Source organism: Lolium rigidum, chromosome 6 (assembly GCF_022539505.1).
Source record: "Lolium rigidum isolate FL_2022 chromosome 6, APGP_CSIRO_Lrig_0.1, whole genome shotgun sequence".
Classification (NCBI taxonomy): domain Eukaryota; kingdom Viridiplantae; phylum Streptophyta; class Magnoliopsida; order Poales; family Poaceae; genus Lolium; species Lolium rigidum.
In genome coordinates, this window is record NC_061513.1 from 25523256 (window position 1) to 25541117 (window position 17862).

Genomic DNA, 17862 nt, shown 5'->3' on the forward strand with positions numbered 1-17862 from the left:
CCTCCAAGTACTTGGTGAGCAACACGTTCAATGTCTCCGACTTGTCACCCTATCATGGAGATGAGGAAGGCCACGAGTCGAGGACGACTCTTTCCCAAGGGGGGGGAGATGATGTAGCCCCGCTCACCGACGACACTCCATCAAGACCAACTAGTCCCCCAAGTGGACCAATGACACGAGCCCGAGCCAAGGATCTACATGATGAGGTGAACTCGCTCCTCACTACCCTTGATCTTGGCACCCCTTTGGATGGTTTGCTACCTCATGCCGACGTGCTATGTGTCATTAGGTACAAGCCGCATCAAGACCTCGGAGAGGAGGAGGCGCCAAGACCAAGGGAGGGAGAGAAGCAGCTGGACATGAAGATGATCATGGAGCCGAAGCCGACGTCGCTCGAAGCGCTCCAAGGAAGAGACGGACGCCGGCCGGTCCGGGACCCGGTCGGACCGGACCTACAACCGGGCTCCCGGTCACGAGCCCGGCCGACCGGTCGGAACCGGGCCAGCCCCTCGTACGGGACGACGACCGGAAACCTCGCGAGAATCCGGTTTCCGACCGGTCGACCGGACCCATGACCGGACCGCCGGTCACGGGCCCGGTCGGACCGGACCCATGATCTGGACAGCCGGTCCCAGGCCCGGTCCGACCGGATCCCAAACCGGACCTGACGAGGGTGCCCCACCAAACTCGCCTTAACTTATCCTTTTGCGTACTGTTCGCCCTTGCCTGGTCGTGTGTGCCTATATAAGTAGCTGGAACCCCTCATTAGCTCTTTAGACTTGTTTTGAACTCAAACCCTAACTTTGAGCTTAGTCTCCCTTGGGTATCATCCCTCTGTAATCAAGGCACCTTGGTTGTTGACTTAGATCTTGTTGAAGGAGATTCTAGTACTTGTTACTCTCTCTCCTTCCCAAGCTCTTCCTCTCCAATCCCAATCTCTCTCCGGGGAATTCTACCGCGTGTCTCTTCCACGGAGATTCTATTGGCGTGGTCCATCGAGCCACGGAGGTAAGCATCGGGTGTATCGGGTTGGTGTGCGTGCGTGAGTCTCGGAGTTCCTCGTGTTCATCGCCGTGTTCTTCGTGTTCCTCGCGTTTTCCCATCTCCCCTTTGGTTTCGATGTCAATCCGCAAGATCGGGCCACACACGGGGTCTTAGACCTCATCATCTCGCTAACAAGTTCCCTAGGTGGGAGGTTGCCCGTGTTGCCGTTGTGGGTAGGAGCCCTTTCAATAAGTGCGAGACTCGTTTCCTCTTTTAGACCTGCTCGCTCGGTGAGGTGCGTCTCCTTCTGGCAGGCCGGCGATGGTATTTTGCAGATCTAGGAGTGGTTGTCTTTATCGTCCTTCTCGTGGGTTTTGAGGTTGCTTATTTCTTTCGCCCGACTATGGAGGTGAGCGAGAGGACAACATGGCGATGTTCTTGGTAGCTTCTAGACTTTTTTTCCTCGCTATAGTGGTCCCCAAGCGGTCTCGTCGCTTCTATCTCTAGTAAGAGGGCTGACCCTGCCAAGCTCGACAACGATGGCTGCCCGAGTGCAGTCTTCCTCTATGGGAGGTTCTTCTCCGCCCTCAGTGGGCCCTCTCAAGCTGGCATAGTCCCCCGTTTAGGCAAGAGTGGCTGCACCTGGAGGCTGCTCAACGGCCGTCGAAAAGCAAGGTTTGGATCGCGTTTTAGACCACTTCTAGAGTGCTCTATGTTAATGTGCATGACCTCATTGTAATTTAGTTCTTTTGTTAAGGTATTTACTGTAAATGTTCACTTGTCACTTATGAAATGAAATTCCATGTTCTTGGGGGCCGTATCTGTTAAAATAATCAAGAAAAATAAATGCTAGCGTATCGCTTTATCCAAGGGGATTTGAACACCGACGCGATCTGATAAAATAAATAAACGTGTATTGCCGTATTGGCCGGCCAAAGGACAAGACGCTGACGCGTTCGTAGCCGTATTTTTGTTTGCGACTTCAGACAGACGCAAACCCAAACGTGTAGGAAATCGTCAACCGGGGTTAGAGAAGAAAGAAAACGTAGGCAAACCAAATGTCCTTGTCCTGGCGATGGAACACGACGGGAGACGATAGAAAAAGAGAAGAAGAATATCCGTAGGTCAGGGCATCTCCAACGGGGCGACCCATCCCGCGCCCGCGCGTCCGGATGGGTCGATCCGGACAAAAACCCGGCCCAACGCGGGGACGCACCGCAAAAGCGGACGGCCGCGGCGTCCGGAACGAGCGCAAACCCGGCCCAAATCCGGGCCGGGTTTGCGTGGCCGCGGATGGCACGCGGCGTCCTCGCGTGTCCGCCCTGTCCGCGTGGGCTGGCCCACTGTCGGTGCCCCGGTCCTATTAAATGTGGATCGGGGAAGGGGACCGTCCCTATCCGGTCCCCACTTTCCACTCCGGCCGCACGCGCGAGCTCGGAAGCTTCCGCGCCGCCATGGCCCCGAAGCGCGAGTTCTCGCCATCCGCCAACGACCACGAGGCCGGCGGCCGGCCGGCCGGTCGCGCGCGGCGCCGTTCGCCATGGGGCCGCCGGCGACGCCCGGACGCGGCCGGATCTACGTCACCGTAGCGGTGGCGCGGATGTTCCGGGGACGCCGGCGTCCCAATGCCGTGGGGGACGTGCACCTCCCACGGCCGGCACCCGAGCCCGGATCGGGTTCCGGTGCCGCCCATCCCGGCGTCCGGCCGCGCCCGCTACGCCGAGATCCGGAGGCGCCGCGCTCGGCTGCCGGCGGACCTCCGGCAGGACCCCGCGTACGGCGACGCAAGTCCCAACTGGGACTTGTGGTTCGAGGTGGAGCACGATGCGCGGCGGCGCACGTGCTTCACATCCGCGACGGCGCGGCCTCGCGCGCGCCCGGGCACGAGCCGCTAGGCGGGGCGGCCGCCGCCCCGGCGGCCTCTACGTCGGCGAGCCCGCGCCCCGGCCCCGGCCCCGGCCGCGGCCGCAGCCGCGGCCGCAGCCCCGGGAGGAGGAGAACGACCCGGAAGCCGCGGGCGGCGCTCGCGGCGTCCCGCGAGCGCGCAGGACCTCGACGAGCCGGCCAAATGGCCGGCTCCTCGCCGAGACGCTGCGCACCTCCGCGCCCGGAGGAGGCGGCCGAGAAGGCCCGGGAGGACGCCCGGGCGGACGCGTGAGCCTTCCTCCAGCGGCGCGCGCCGTCGGGAGGAGGCCGCTACGCGTCGGCGGCGCTCCGGGAGGAGGAGCGCCGGCCGCGCGCCCGGCGGAGGAGGAGCGCTCGGCCACGCGGGCGGAGGAGCGGCTCCGATAGGAGTCCGCGCGGAGGGCACGGCCGCGCGCGGCCGGCGAGCCCGCCGAACGCGCACTCCGCTCGGGAAAGGGCGCGGTGGGACCCCTGGCCGGAGTCCCGGTGCCCTCCGGCGTGTCGAGCCGAACAGACGCGTCGCCGCCGGGCGGCGTCGTCGTCATCGACGCCGACGATGACGAGTACTACCGGAGTAGTATCGCCGGCGGCCACCGCGAGCTCGCAAACCCTGGCTAGGGTTTGCTTTTTTTTAGTTTAAAGCCATATATGGCTTTCTTTTGTGTAAAATTTGCCCAAAATAGGGCTAAGTTTAATGACCAACTAGTTTAAATTTATGTTTTGTTCTTTTCCTTTTTTATTTTCATTTCTGTTTTATTTTATTACCAATGCGCTGCGTCCGCGCGTTGGGCGCAGCGTGCGACCCAAACGGACACGCGGACGCGGGCCGCTGTCCGGGTGTCCGTTCGGCCACGCAAACGGCCCAAAACGGACGGCCCAGCGCGTCCGTTTGGGTCGCGCGGTTGGAGATGCCTCACACCGGCCAGCAAGTATTTGTACTGCCCAGCGTGCGCCATGTGGCACTTATTGTGTGGCGGTACATTCGGCCAGTGTGCGGGCGGGCGGGCGACGAGTGATGATGGCCGCCACCGGTGGGCCCCACCGACCGACCGACCGGACCGGAACCAGAGCTGGCTGGCTGGAGCACGAGCACGGCCATTATTACCCCCGCTGCGCCGCGGTGGCACACCCAGCCTTGCCGAGCCCAAACGCCCCGAACCTCTCTCTCGCTCACTCTCCCGGCGACGAACCACTCCGTCTGTCCCCGGCGACCCCGTCCTCCCTGTTCGCCGCCGGATCACCCGCCGCCCCGCTCCCCCACTCGGGCGCGCCTCGGCGGATCTGCACCGGGCGGCCAGCGCGGCGCGGGGACGGAACGCTCCTCGTCGGCGGCCCCACCGCGCGCGGCGGGCACTCCCTCCCCGGCCAGGGTGAGTTCCGAGCTCCCTGCCCTCTCCACCATCTAGACTAGATCCTCCCCCCCGCTCGCGTTCCCGTCTCCGCCCAACTCAACCACCAGTCACTGTTGGCCCGCGACGCAGAGAGTCGCCAGGGCCGGGATCGTCGGCAGGATCGCGGATCACGCGGCCGGATCTCGGGAGTATCGCGCCTCCAAACTTGATCGTCGTCAGATCCGGGCCATTACTTCCTGATCTCCGCCGGTAACGTAGGAGCACGTCTAAACTAATTCTTCGGAGCCTTCCCTTTTCTTCCACGCTAGGTTGCTGAATTTTAGAGAGACTGTCAGTCACCTTCGACCTCATAACTAGATACTTCTTTTTTCCCATTAGAAACGGCCTGCTTTGCTCCAGGCGATCCAATTCAAGTTGCATTTTCCATGTGAACAAGTGGAACTGACCACTGTCAGCCATTATGGATGAACTCTAGCAACACCTAGATACAATGATCTGGAACAGCAACTCTAGCAACAGCTAGGCACCAGAATACGCGGGGGTTTGGAGGAGGGAGTCCTACAAAAAAAATGCTCACACCAACATAAATCTCAGCACAGCTTTTTTTTCTTTTCTTACAGCGTGCGGACATGATTTTATTCAGTGAAAATTAGGCATTGATGGGCGTATCTGCTGTCCAAGAGAGAGCACATCAATGCTGATTACTCTAGGCATCTGCCTGTACGAGGGTCCAATGCTGATTCACGGGCATTCTACTCTTTTAGCATCTGGGCCAAAACTTCTTTAGTTTTCCTTTTAATCTGCAGTTGATTGCAGTATTTATCTCCTGTGTTGATTCAAGAGAGAGCACATTTTTGTAGCACGATTGCTCTTTTATACTCCAAATGTTTTAACAAACTGCTCCTCTGTTTCAGTGCCCTTGTTGCATAGTGGAGACCCGCTAGCTGCCATTTCCTTTGCTTCAGAGGGAGCCCCTGCTAAAGTTGCTTCCAAATGTCAACCGCCAAAGTGCTGGATCCTGCTTTTCAGGGAGCTGGCCAAAAAGTGTATCCTTCCGCACGGCTATCAGCCTGTTATTCTTTTTCTGTTTTAGTTTGTTAATTTTTTTTGATTGAATTTTTTGTTGTTCTTTGAGCTTGAAAACCTGAATCGTACCTGTTTTTGAATATATGCGTGCCCCTTGACATCTCTTAGTGGGACAGAAATTTGGCGAATTGAAGATTTTAAGCCTGTTCAATTGCCAAAAGCTGATTACGGTAAATTTTACTCTGGAGATTCATATGTGATTTTACAGGTGATTGGTTTTGCCCCTTGCGTTCCTCGAATGCATCCTTGATCTTTCTATTCTTCTGTGCTATAAAATTTACTAAGCTATTTCCTTGCGTTTTCTAGACAACCTGTCCTAAGGGTGGTGCATATCTGTATGACATCCACTTCTGGATTGGGAAAGACTCAAGCCAAGTGCGCACTTGTTAACTTCAATTTCTTTGTCAGTCAGAAATACATTTTCAACCTATTGACGACGTGCCATTGTGCAGGATGAAGCTGGCACTGCAGCAATCAAGACGGTCGAGCTCGACTCTATACTTGGGGGGCGCGCAGTCCAGTATAGGGAACTCCAAGGCTATGAATCTGACAAGTTCCTGTCATACTTCAAACCTTGCATTATACCTATGGAGGGTGGTTTTGCCTCTGGGTTCAAGACGCCTGAAGAGGACAAGTTTGAAACACGGTTATATATCTGCAAAGGGAAGAGAGCTATTAGAATTAAGCAGGTATGGGATATTTACCCTCTTCCTGCATATTCTTTTCCAATTTCAGTTTATCATTTCTGTATGCTACATTAATATGATGCCTACTTTTTCCAGGTCCCCTTTGCACGTTCATCATTAAACCATGATGATGTATTCATCTTAGATACTGAAAAGAAAATTTATCAATTCAATGGCGCTAACTCCAATATCCAAGAAAGGGCTAAATCATTGGAAGTGATCCAACATTTAAAGGAGAAGTACCATGGGGGTGTGTGTGATGTGGCAATTGTTGGTAAGGGCAAATCTGAAGTTGACATCGGTATCTTTGTTAACTTCTGCACCCTTTTCTTTGCTCATGTGGTTTTACTCTAATAATGTCAGATGATGGAAAACTACAAGCAGAATCTGACTCTGGTGAATTTTGGGTTCTTTTTGGAGGTTTTGCACCAATTGGCAAAAAAATTGTTAGTGATGATGATGTTGTACTTGAAACAACAGCACCCAAGCTCTACAGGTATTTCTTTTACTGAACTGATTTTGTTGATTGTTACTGGTTGCAACCAATCAAAATGAAATAAGAGATCCCATTATTATAATTTAAAAGTATACTGCCGCTACTGGCAGGGGGCATGGCTATGGCATTATATCGTTTAGTCCACTGTAAAAACTGCATGCATAAATTACTAAATATTTTGCGAAAATGCAGGAACTCATATGAGCCTCTAGTCGACATTTCTTTATTGAAATCATCATTCACCTTTGGACGAGTCAGCTGAATGATTAATTTTAGCTTGTTAGTTGCGTCAGTTGCAGTTGCACCTCACACATTTAGACATGCCTGTAGCTAGTCCCTAATGCCTACTGCTACATATTTTTCACATCGCATACTATACCTTAGTTTGGCATTATTGTGCCGTACAACACAGTTTATCGTTCTACTTTTCAAGACTAACCACATGATCATACTAGAATTGGTAAAGATTGGTACAACAGTTAATAGTCCACAACACAGCACAATGAGAAACTGCATACTGGCCTACCTTGCCGGCTTGCCGGCAATGCTTGTGTCCCCCTTCTCTCAATTTTTTTTGTGGCAAACAACCTTGACCACATGCGAAGACCCTTGAATCACTGTTCAGCGCTAAAAGGAGTTCTGCATAGAAGCGATCACCTATCAAATTGTTTTACTTGTAGTATGGGTTGTCCATTGATCTTGGAAAGCAAATTCTTGCTTTAGGTTTATTCCCTACTTTTTCTGTATTTTATTGTTTAGGTCATCAATTGTTCTCCTTGCAGTATAAATGATGGTCAATTAAAGTTGGAAGATATTACTCTTACAAAAGCAGTCCTTGAGAACACAAGATGTTTCTTACTTGACTGTGGGGCTGAAATGTTTGTATGGGTTGGTCGGGTAACACAGCTGGAGGATAGGAAAGCTGCCACTAAAGCAGTTGAGGTGAGCTCTCAAACAGTCTCTCATTGTTTCATATTTTTGGTCGCCAAATCAGGTTTGTAACACTATCATGGTTTTGCCTCGTGTAGGAATTCATCATTAGTCAGAAAAGGCCAAAGACAACAAGAGTGACTCAAGTGATTCAAGGTTATGAGAGTCATGCATTCAAGTCAAAATTTGAATCATGGCCAGCTGGCAATGTAGCAGCGAGCACAGGTGCTGAGGATGGGCGGGGAAAAGTTGCAGGTAGTTTATTCAACTACTAAGGGATAACAAAAAATGTTCGTTGGATTATTGCTGATGACCTTTGGTGTTTCTTCTAGCTTTACTGAAGCAACAAGGTGTGGATGTAAAGGGAGCTGCAAAAAGCAGCACTCCAGTAAACGAGGAAGTTCCTCCTTTGCTTGAAGGAGGTGGAAAACTTGAGGTTCTGCTGATCCTGTGTCCTAATTTAGGAGTTGTACTTTAAAAATAATTATCCATAAAAGGCAGCAACGGAAATGTCTTTACATAATGAATTGTTTGCATTTCAGGTCTGGTGCGTTGATGGAAATGCTAAGACCCCGCTGCCAAAAGAGGACAGTGGAAAATTTTACAGTGGAGACTGTTATATCATTCTTTATACATATCATTCGGGCGACAAGAAAGAAGAATATTATCTCAACTACTGGATTGGGAAGGATAGCACGGCGGTTAGTTGCATGCTGATAGCTGCTGCCAAATTGTTTCTTCATGTTATCCCAATTGTTGATACTCTTTATCAATAACTATTTCGTGGTGTAGTATATGCTTTGTTTTAAATAAAGCCTGCTATTATATTAACTAGTTAGTACACAGGTCGAACCTATGTTGCCTAATTAGATTAGGAATGTTACACAAGCTGCAATAAAACAGATGTGTTGCAGCAATTACTCTGAATGTTTGTGGTTCGACTATGAGCTGCAGCTATCTGATATGCTGAATAGATGGCCAGGATCCCCCGCCTGCCAAAATCTTTAAACATATAGCTTATGTGTATGTATGCTGAAATTTGTTGCACCTGAGCACTAGTGCTTTTCAAAAAATGGAAAATGGTATTTCTGGGTATCAAAAAATACTGAAAAAGTATACATGTACATATACATATATAGTATGTGTGCCACAAGTTTCGTTTAAAAATACGTTTTATATGCTAGACAAAAACACAAATTTGGAGTTTTTTGGAACTTCAAATTATGATTTTCAATTTTTTCAAAAACTGAGCTCTGGTGTTCTCGGGTGCCACTAATCCTTTCTCAATGTGTTCCTTTTATATAGTATAGATTTGTCGTTAGGGTCTGAATTCTTCAGCAGTCATGATTTTTTTCCTGGTTTTAACATGATGTGACTTGTGATGCGCTAGTAAAAGTGAGGCAGGATCTATCCTTAGCCTTTTTTTATGTATTCTATGCAGGATGATAAACTGGTGGCAGCTGAATTAGCCAACACGATGTGGAATTCACTGAAAGGAAGGCCTGTTATGGTGCTGATGTTTATTTCATAAGTGCCTTATATATTTGTTCGTTAGAGAAGAGTTTGACTTATTAGTAGTGATTTTGTAGGGCCGTATTTATCAAGGGAAGGAACCACCACAGTTTGTTGCTCTTTTCCAACCCATGGTTATCTTGAAGGTATGACTCTTGCTAAAATTTACCTTTTATTTTGATAATTTCCCACTTGAGTGGATTCTTATTTTTAACTGTTATTCTAGAAGGAATATATAGTTCAACAGCGAGATCTAAGTATCTTCTTTTACAAATCATGTAGGGTGGAATCAGTTCTGGATACAAGACGATCGCAGACGAAAAGGGTGTGGGCAGTGGGACTTACTCTGCTGAAGGCATAGCTCTATTTCGAATATCTGGAACCGCAATCCACAGCAATAAGACGCTTCAAGTTGATTCGGTATCACCTATGTCCCTGTTATTCTTGTCGATATCATTCTGAGTATGGGTCTTTATTAATTGAATTGAATTGTATAACTGAGATTTCTGGTTCTCGAGATATCAACATTCTTCTTCTTCCAAAGAAATAAATGTGTACCTCTGATGTTGCAGTGTCCTTGTAAACTCTGCTTGATATCGTCCATATTTATTTTATTTTTTCCCTTCAACTAATCAGTTATTATTTTACAGCTAGCTACATCTTTAAGCTCAACAGATTGTTTTGTATTGCAATCTGGAAATGCTATGTTTACATGGCATGGTAATTCTAGCACTTATGAGCAACAGCAGTGGGCTGCAAAAGTTGCTGAATTCTTAAAGGTACATGGCCACCTTTAAACCGATCTAAGACACCGTTTCAAAGTTCTATGCACCCTTTGGAGATGTCTTCATATTTTGACAATTTTATCCTGAGTTCGTTGAAGACGAAACTGATCAGCTGTTCAACACTAGTTACTAATTGGCTAATTGCTGACTTTTGACAACAAACACGAACAATTGGAAAATTGAACAATTTTATCATGTTAAGATTCAACCAAACTTTTTTGAACGCGAAATTAGATGTATGCCACTGTAAAGTGGTCATAGTTGTGAAATCTACTAAAACATTCTGCCTTCGAGATATGTCTCAGCGAGTTGGCTATTTATTTCAATCTCAAATTTGTTGATTTCATGGATATGCTAGGATGGCACCATCTACCCCTGTTTCCTTCATTTCTGCACCCCACACTACCCATACCTTTCCAATCCTCCTCCACCCCATTCCATAGTGTTCTCCATGGACAGACTTGGTAGCTCCTTGGAGATATGGCAGTGCAAGTTGGCTATTTGTTTTAATCTCAAATATTTTGATTTATGCTAGTATGGCCACATCTACCCTTGTTTCCTTCATTTCTCCAACTCCATACCTTTCCAAACCTCCTTCACCCCATTCCATATTCTCCATGCACAATGTAATATGCCTAAAATCAGTCATGCTGTAGGGCCATGTCCTGAAGAGGGATCTTAGTGGCACATCTCAGATACGGCCACTCGGCTGTAGCATATAACTAAATTTAATTCAAATCTTACAAGTCGGCGCATTCTTTCTTGACACTTGCCCTGGTAATTTATGAAAGAAATGAGGTGGTTCAGTAGAGATTACTGTTTACTGTAGCTTGATGAATGGCCATGTGAGTCTGAATCAAATTCATGGATTTACCATGGATGGTTGGCTCATTGAATTCTTGTGTTCAAGTCACTGACAACCTCACAGTTAGTAAAATATCATGTGGATCTGGACGAACATGGTTATGGATTTTGCTGTGAAGTTGCTCCAGAACTGTTTGTTAGTACTTTCCTAGTTAACCATTTCTAAGATTTCTGTATCCGATCATGCAGCCTGGTGTAGCAGCGAAACATTGCAAGGAGGGAACAGAGAGTTCCGCTTTCTGGTTTGCTCTTGATGGAAAACAGAGCTATACAAACAAAAGTACCGCACAAGATGCTATTGTTAGAGAGCCTCATTTGTATGCCTTCTCACTTAGGAAAGGTTAGTTCTTCTAAAGTTTCTGGCACATATTTTTTTTCTGTCACATACTTTTTCTCATTTAGTTTAGTTTCTATATTTTGTACAAGTCGCCTAATTATATTTATGTTGTTTTGGTCAATTTATGGTAATTTGATAACCGGTTCACCATTGATCAGGGAGACTGGAGGTAGTTCTCTTTCCCATGATTTCCTTAATAGACTTGCTTATAGCAGTTCAGGATATGTGATTTCTATGTGCTTCGGCAGGTTACTGAGATCTTCAACTTCTCTCAAGATGACATGTTGACTGAAGACATGATGATTCTTGATACGCACGGTGAAGTCTTTATTTGGATTGGTCAGTGTGTGGAATCAAAAGAGAAACTTAAAGCATTCGATATTGGCCAGGTGACCTGAATCTTTGACCTCGTTGTTTTTGTTCGCTGTTGTGTCACAATTATGCGATGCCTGATGATTGCTGTTTACCCCAGAAATACATAGAGCACGCGATGTCTATTGAAGATCTTTCTCCATATGTACCGCTTTATAAAGTCTCTGAAGGAAACGAGCCGTGCTTCTTCAAGACATACTTCTCTTGGGACAACACAAAATCTGTGGTATGTCTTCTAGATCTTTTACTGCGGCATCTTCTCTTCGTGTTTTACTTATCAATAGTTCGTAGTGGCGTTGTGTTTTGCTTCAGTTAATAGAAAATGGAAATGCACTGCATTTTGGGCTTAATTTACTTTCCAGAGCAGTCGTCATTATATTTCTGTGTTGGCTAATACTTGCGTATGCTATTCATGTTGGTGTTTACTTTACCACTGCTACAAGCTGGTAATGCGTTTCTTGTTTTGTACAGGTTCATGGAAATTCGTTCCAAAAGAAACTTTCACTTCTTTTTGGATTACGCTCGGAGGTAATTTTGTTGTTCGAGTTCTTAAAGATACAAACATTGCTAAAATATATCTATGTTTTGCTTGTGAACAATTGCTCATGATAGGAACTTCATAAATTCGTTGGAAATGCAAATGAAAGAGATTTTATTATCACAATATTTACATCATAATCACTTTGCAGGGCACATCAAGGAGCTCTGGTAATGGTGGACCCACTCAAAGGGCGTCTGCATTAGCAGCTCTATCATCTGCATTTAATCCATCTTCGCAGCAGAAGCAGGTAAATCTTCAAATATTTTCTCTTACCAAAATATTATCAGTGATGTGACAAACTACTCGATCCTTTTTCAGGCTAATGATCGGCGTGCAAGCTCGGGTGATTCTGGACCCACACAGCGTGCCTCAGCGTTAGCTGCCTTATCCAATGCATTTAATCCATCCTCAAAAACAAAAACTCCACTCCCTTCTCGTTCAGGTCAAGGTTCACAAAGAGCAGCTGCGGTTGCTGCACTGTCCTCTGTTCTGACTGCTGAGCAGTCTGGATCATCTGACAATCTACGAGCTAGCAAGACAAGCACAACGGCGCCCACAACAACGCCCACAACAGCGCCCACAATAGCGCCCACAACAGCGGAAAAGACTGGTACAGCTGTACTTTCTTTTTCATTATTTATCTTTTAGAGAACAATAATGAAAAAACATAATGAATTGTTTTGTTAAACGGGCGCATGCTGACTGTTGGATTCTCCAATTTGTGTTTCTAAGAAATGTTCCATCAAAGTCTTCCAAGATAATTAGTGCATCTGTCTGCGAAGAACATTGGAATAGTGGATCCATGCCTGCAATGCTGTGTATTCAGTAGTTGATAATACAATGGAGTAGCTTAGCATGTGCACCGCATTAATAGGGAGTCATAGATGTAGTGGTCCCTTATACACTTGCTGGTATTGTGTTCTTGAAATCTAAGACCTTTAATCATTGCAGATGCTGAGGTTGTCGTAATAACTCCATCTGAGGCATCTCCTCGCTCTGAAGCTGGGGAGTCTTCGGAATTTCAGTCAGAGAAAGATGCTGTAGTAGAAGAGAAAGATGCTGTAGTAGAAGAGGTGCCATCCGAGGGAGATGGAGCAGAGCCTGCGACAGCACAGGAACAAACGACCGAGCATGTTGGTGAAGCAACATTTAGCTATGACCGCTTGATATCTAAATCTACCAATCCAATTCGTGGGATAGACTACAAACGCAGAGAGGTTTGTTATCAAGAAACTGGGAAGACATGTTGTTTTGTTGGTTTTGTGCATCTTCTATGGTTAGGCCAAGCCTTTTGCTGATGTTTCTTGGTTGTTGCTTTTTTTAGGCATACTTATCGGAGAGTGAATTCCAGACTGTTTTTGGTATCTCCAAGGACGCATTCTACAAACAGCCAGGATGGAAGCAAGAGTTGCAGAAACGGAAAACTGATCTCTTCTGAATAAACTACTGTTTATGGTTCTCCTGCAGAATGAGATCAATCATATGTGGTTGTTTTTATCTCTCATGATTGATTGCCAAGATCGTGAGTACGTCTGCCCCCATTGTTGGTCATTTTGTGTGGACAGCTACCGGGTCAGTTGGTTTTGCGATTTTTGTAGGCCATTCTTTCATTTGTACATGGACTGTGTTGTGCTTTCCATTGGTCCTAATATGCTCTATCTTGTTTTGTGATTGTGCATATGTGTATATTATCTTTGGGTTGTTTGGTTTGTTTACGAATACATATGGGCTTAACTCTAGGTTTTGGAAGGTCATTTTGTACTGTACCTCGGACATTTGTGTTGCCTATATATTTAGTTGTGCTGTTGAAGATTTGTTATCGCCTCCGTGTAGATGGAGACCCATTTATTAAGTGTTTTTGTTTTCTGTATTAGAAACATTAAATACTGTATATTTCTTATCGTCTCTAGAGCTTATTAGAAACGTCATGTATTTGTTCAGTTACATTGAATATACAAAGTTGCCCTTGACCTTAAGAAAATCGTTTGTTTTGCACAATTATTTGGAAAACGATACAAATAGTATAAGAAAAATGGATATTCACCTTTGGATACAGTGGTTAAGTTGCTAGTAAACAAAATTTATGGGCATGTAGTTTTGAATGCCACATTTTGTTTTGGATTTGTTGTTCGGGGGTGTTTTCTCTTTTGAAGTCCATTTAGAGATTAATTTTGTTTCCAAATTGGGCTCAATCCATGCTTCTATAACAATTCGGCAAAGATGAACTGATACTGGTCAATAATGAATGCCTCAACGACATGCGATGGTTTTGAAAGGCCAGGAGTAGAGATTGGCATATAGCAGGCGCTGGTAGACGTCTAGAATTCCATTCTCCGTACACACGAGGATGCTCATGCTACTGCTGTCCATGAGGTAGACGAGCCTGGCACGCTATTGCCCGGCATGGTGCATCACCACAGGCTTTACCCCACTTGGAATCCGCACTTCAGTATGATATCTGGAGGGCTCCTGGCCATCTCGAAGTGGTCGATCGTCCAGCACCAGCTCGTCAAACCGGTGGACAGCGCGGAGGCCATTGCTTTGGAGCTGATGTCTTGCATATTGCAGGCAGTTGCTACCATGATATTCGTGTTGCCCAAGTAGCAGTCCTGCTCCAGCGCGCTGCATGGGGTGAGGGGGTGTTGCTGCTTTCTACCCCAAAGCCTGGTGGTGGCCAACATCCCTCTTCTTCAATGGTGTGGCTGGTGTTGCTTCTTGTCTCTATTGGTGGTTCAACCCGGTGACTACATCCTCATTCCTCGTTCCAAGTCCCATGACCCAAGTCAACTGGTTCCGACAAGGGTGAAATCCCTGCAAGGTGTGTCATCTCCGTGGGTGCTACTTTTCTTCCCGAAGACGTGGTCTTGGTCCCAATCGTGTTTTCATTTCCTCGCTACTTTCTTCTCGAAGATGTGGTCTTGGTCCCGAGCGGGCTTTCATTTACTTCGATGCCGTGTGAAACCCTAGGTTGGGCTTGTCGGACCAGGCGGCGGCGGCAACACTGCATCATCGATATCTTGAAGATGTCGTCTTGGCTATCCGGAGAGAGGCCAACACGACAATGAGTGAGTTTGCCGGCGATCTGATGCACTGTTGTTGTTGATGCGTAGGACTAGGGCTTCCCGGGCACAACGTACATCATGGCGGATGCAACTTAGTCGGCACCTTCAGTCGGTGTGGCTCATTTAGAAAGGTGCGCCAGTCTTGGTTGCCCCGTAATCGGTGATGTCTTGATTGGAACGTGATGCGGTCATGTAGCTTCATGCGCCAACTCTGCATCATTATTTGAAGGAGGTTGTGCAAGGCTCTATCCTGGGTCATTGGTTGAGGGTGCGTTGTAGGTCGCTTGGTGGGTGGTATGGGTGAAGTTGTAGCTGTCTATGGTGAATTGATGATGTATGGGCTGTCTTGGCCTTTCTTCTATTAAATATGATACATCGTTCAGAGCATATTGTAGAGCAAAAATAAGCAAAATTAATCACCACATTGGCACTAGTCACACTACAAATCTGTGTGATCCATGGGGGTCTTGCCCCTGCTCGCTCTACGGACGTCTGATATTTATATTGCCCAACACTGTATTTTTATCAAGTGTTGCAGAATACACTGGCACTGGCAGGTACATCTTTACCAAGTGTCAGCTAAAAAACATTCGGAAAACATGTATTTACCAAGTATACGACTGAGTCCGGTAGTATTTTGTTGGTAAATGGGTGGTTAACTGATGGAGATGAGCTTGAAGTTTTAACACATACGTACCGTCTGTACTGACATTCTCTATGTTAGTGAAGAGTAGTGGAGTAAGGGGACATTTGAGAAGTGGAAATAGCTGATTTCTGAGGTGGTGGAATTATTTTTCTGCTGGGATCAAATGGTCATTACTGAGTGTTCTTGCATGTGGGGAATGCACACATCAGTGCGCAATATATGCAGAGTTTGGTGCGAAAGTCAGAAATAAGAAAGCAATGAGCAGAGAACATGCGTCATCCCTAGCTAATTAACGCGAATATTACGTTAGCACGCAAAGGCCAGGCCGATGGGGTAGCTGGGTAGAACATTTTGCTGGACACGCAAAGCACATCCAGGCTCCTGGGAAGTGGTGGCCGTGCGTGTACATATGTTGATATGTACATGGCATGTGGACTTTATCTTTTAGCATTATTCTCTAGATCTTTCAGTCTTTGAGAAACAATAAGAATGCAAGTAGGCAGGTGATTGTTGTGGTAAACAATTACACATAGGGATACGCGAGAGACAGAGGTGCGCGCGTGTGTGTGGAGAAGAGCTGGAGATGCATAATATTTGGAGGATTCTGCAATGGTGGGACGACTGGCAGCTGCGCATCCTCGTCCTCGGCAGCCTGGGCCTCCAGTGGTTCCTCCTTCTGGCTGCCCCCATGCGCAAGTTCACCATCCCGCATTTCTGCCGGACATGCATCTGGCTGGCCTACATTTGCAGCGACGCACTGGCCATCTACGCGCTCGCCACCCTCTTCAATCGCCACGCAAGGGCCAGCAGCAACCTGTGTGGCGCTGCGGAGGCTGCTGCTGTGAAGCAGTCGAGCAGAATCCTGGAGGTCCTATGGGCTCCCATCCTCCTCATCCACCTGGGTGGGCAGAAGGAGATGACCGGCTACGAGATCGAGGACAACGAGCTGTGGACGAGGCACACCGTGACCCTGGTGTCCCAGGTCGCGGTCGCCCTCTACGCCTTCTGCAAGTCTTGGCCCAGCGCCAGCGACTGGAAGCTGCTGGCGGCCGCGGTTCTCCTCTTCGTCGTCGGGGTCGCCAGCTTCAGCGAGAAGCCATTCGCTCTCAACAGAGCTAAGATCAAGAGGCTGGCGGCGGTGTCGGCCTGGGTGCAAGGAACCAAGAAGCCTTCCAAGTGGACGGAGCGCATCAACCAGTTCTTCTTGTTCGAGGAGAGCAGCTGCTTCAGTCTCTCAACACTGAGCAGCCGCTTAACAGCCAACCTGCCGCCTCAACCGGAGAAGACCACGGGAAGGATGATGCAGCGACGAGGATGGTGCGGGAGGAAGAAGGACGACAAGACCAAACCGGTGGCCTTGTCGGAGGCGGACAAAGTCTTGATGGTGCTTTCAGACATGTCACTGCTAGCTGCTGCCAATGACCTGGTGGCACGAAACAAAGCTCTCAGGGTGGAGGATGTTCTACCACCTCTCACTGTCGCCGAGAAAGCATTGCCGCGCTGGCTGCGCAATGCGTTCGCCTTCATCTACACCCGAGCTACGGTGGTTGTCACTCCTCTTTACCTGTTCTATCATCTGCTGCTGGTCCCGGTCCTGCACATGGCCGCCCTCACGCTGTTCGCAACGAGCGACAAGCACCCGTACAAGCGGGCCGACGTGAAGATCACATACATCATCCTGTGCCTCACCGCTGCGCTGGACGTCTTCGCCGTCTTCATCCGCCAGCTGCTATACCGGCTCATGTCCATGACAAGAGTTCCAGCGCTGTGCGAGACGGTGCCCGGCTATAACCTCATAGACACGGCTCGCCGGGAAGGCGACAAGAGCATCGGGTGGATGTACAAGTTCACTGACCGCATGGGCTTGAGAGACTTCAACTGCTTTTGCATTTGCAGGCCTCGATTCGGTGAACTGTATGGGAAAGTCACACAGATCGTGATTACGGATTTGGTGGATGCACGAGACCGAGATCTTGCCAGTTACAGGATCTTCGATGATGATTCCACTACCGAGGAGGACTCCAAAAACTGGGCTCTAAGCAAGGACCTGCAACGGCACTGTGGCGCTGAGATAAAGAAAAGCTTGCTTAAAGTCTCATTCGACCGAAGCGTCCTCCTATGGCACATCGCCACCGATCTTTGTGACCGCTGCAGCATTGCCGTTGAAGCTGATGATGGTGGAGGTGGTGGTCCCGGTCCTGATGGAGGTGAAGATGAAGCAGCAGCAGAAGAAGGAGCAGCAGGAATCGAAGAGCCAGAAGCGCAACAACGACACAGGTGGGTGGACCCAACATTACGGCTTCA

At 48.1% G+C, this 17862-nt stretch overlaps 1 protein-coding gene across 1 annotated transcript; it reads left to right on the plus strand.

Annotated features, from left to right (window-relative positions):
• Positions 1–5160: 5160 nt before the first annotated feature.
• LOC124667808 (villin-2-like) lies at positions 5161–13664 on the plus strand. Its single transcript, XM_047205052.1, has 23 exons — positions 5161–5287; positions 5436–5535; positions 5634–5702; positions 5780–6016; positions 6110–6287; positions 6377–6509; positions 7292–7451; positions 7538–7694; positions 7772–7875; positions 7982–8140; positions 8881–8949; positions 9029–9097; positions 9234–9371; positions 9602–9730; positions 10790–10940; positions 11096–11106; positions 11186–11326; positions 11410–11535; positions 11781–11837; positions 11999–12097; positions 12169–12460; positions 12802–13067; positions 13175–13664. Exons 1-23 carry the CDS (start codon positions 5235–5237, stop codon positions 13286–13288), a joined length of 3012 nt encoding a protein of 1003 aa, XP_047061008.1. The 5' UTR covers positions 5161–5234; the 3' UTR covers positions 13289–13664.
• Positions 13665–17862: the final 4198 nt, after the last annotated feature.

Excerpts from the sequence above, each read along its gene's own strand:
- LOC124667808 (XM_047205052.1), top strand. The coding sequence starts at position 5,235 with ATGTCAACCGCCAAAGTGCTGGATCCTGCTTTTCAGGGAGCTGGCCAA. Across the intron at positions 7,695-7,771 it reads TGGGCGGGGAAAAGTTGCAG|CTTTACTGAAGCAACAAGGT; the intron begins GTAGTTTATTCA and ends TGTTTCTTCTAG. Across the intron at positions 7,876-7,981 it reads AAGGAGGTGGAAAACTTGAG|GTCTGGTGCGTTGATGGAAA; the intron begins GTTCTGCTGATC and ends TTTGCATTTCAG.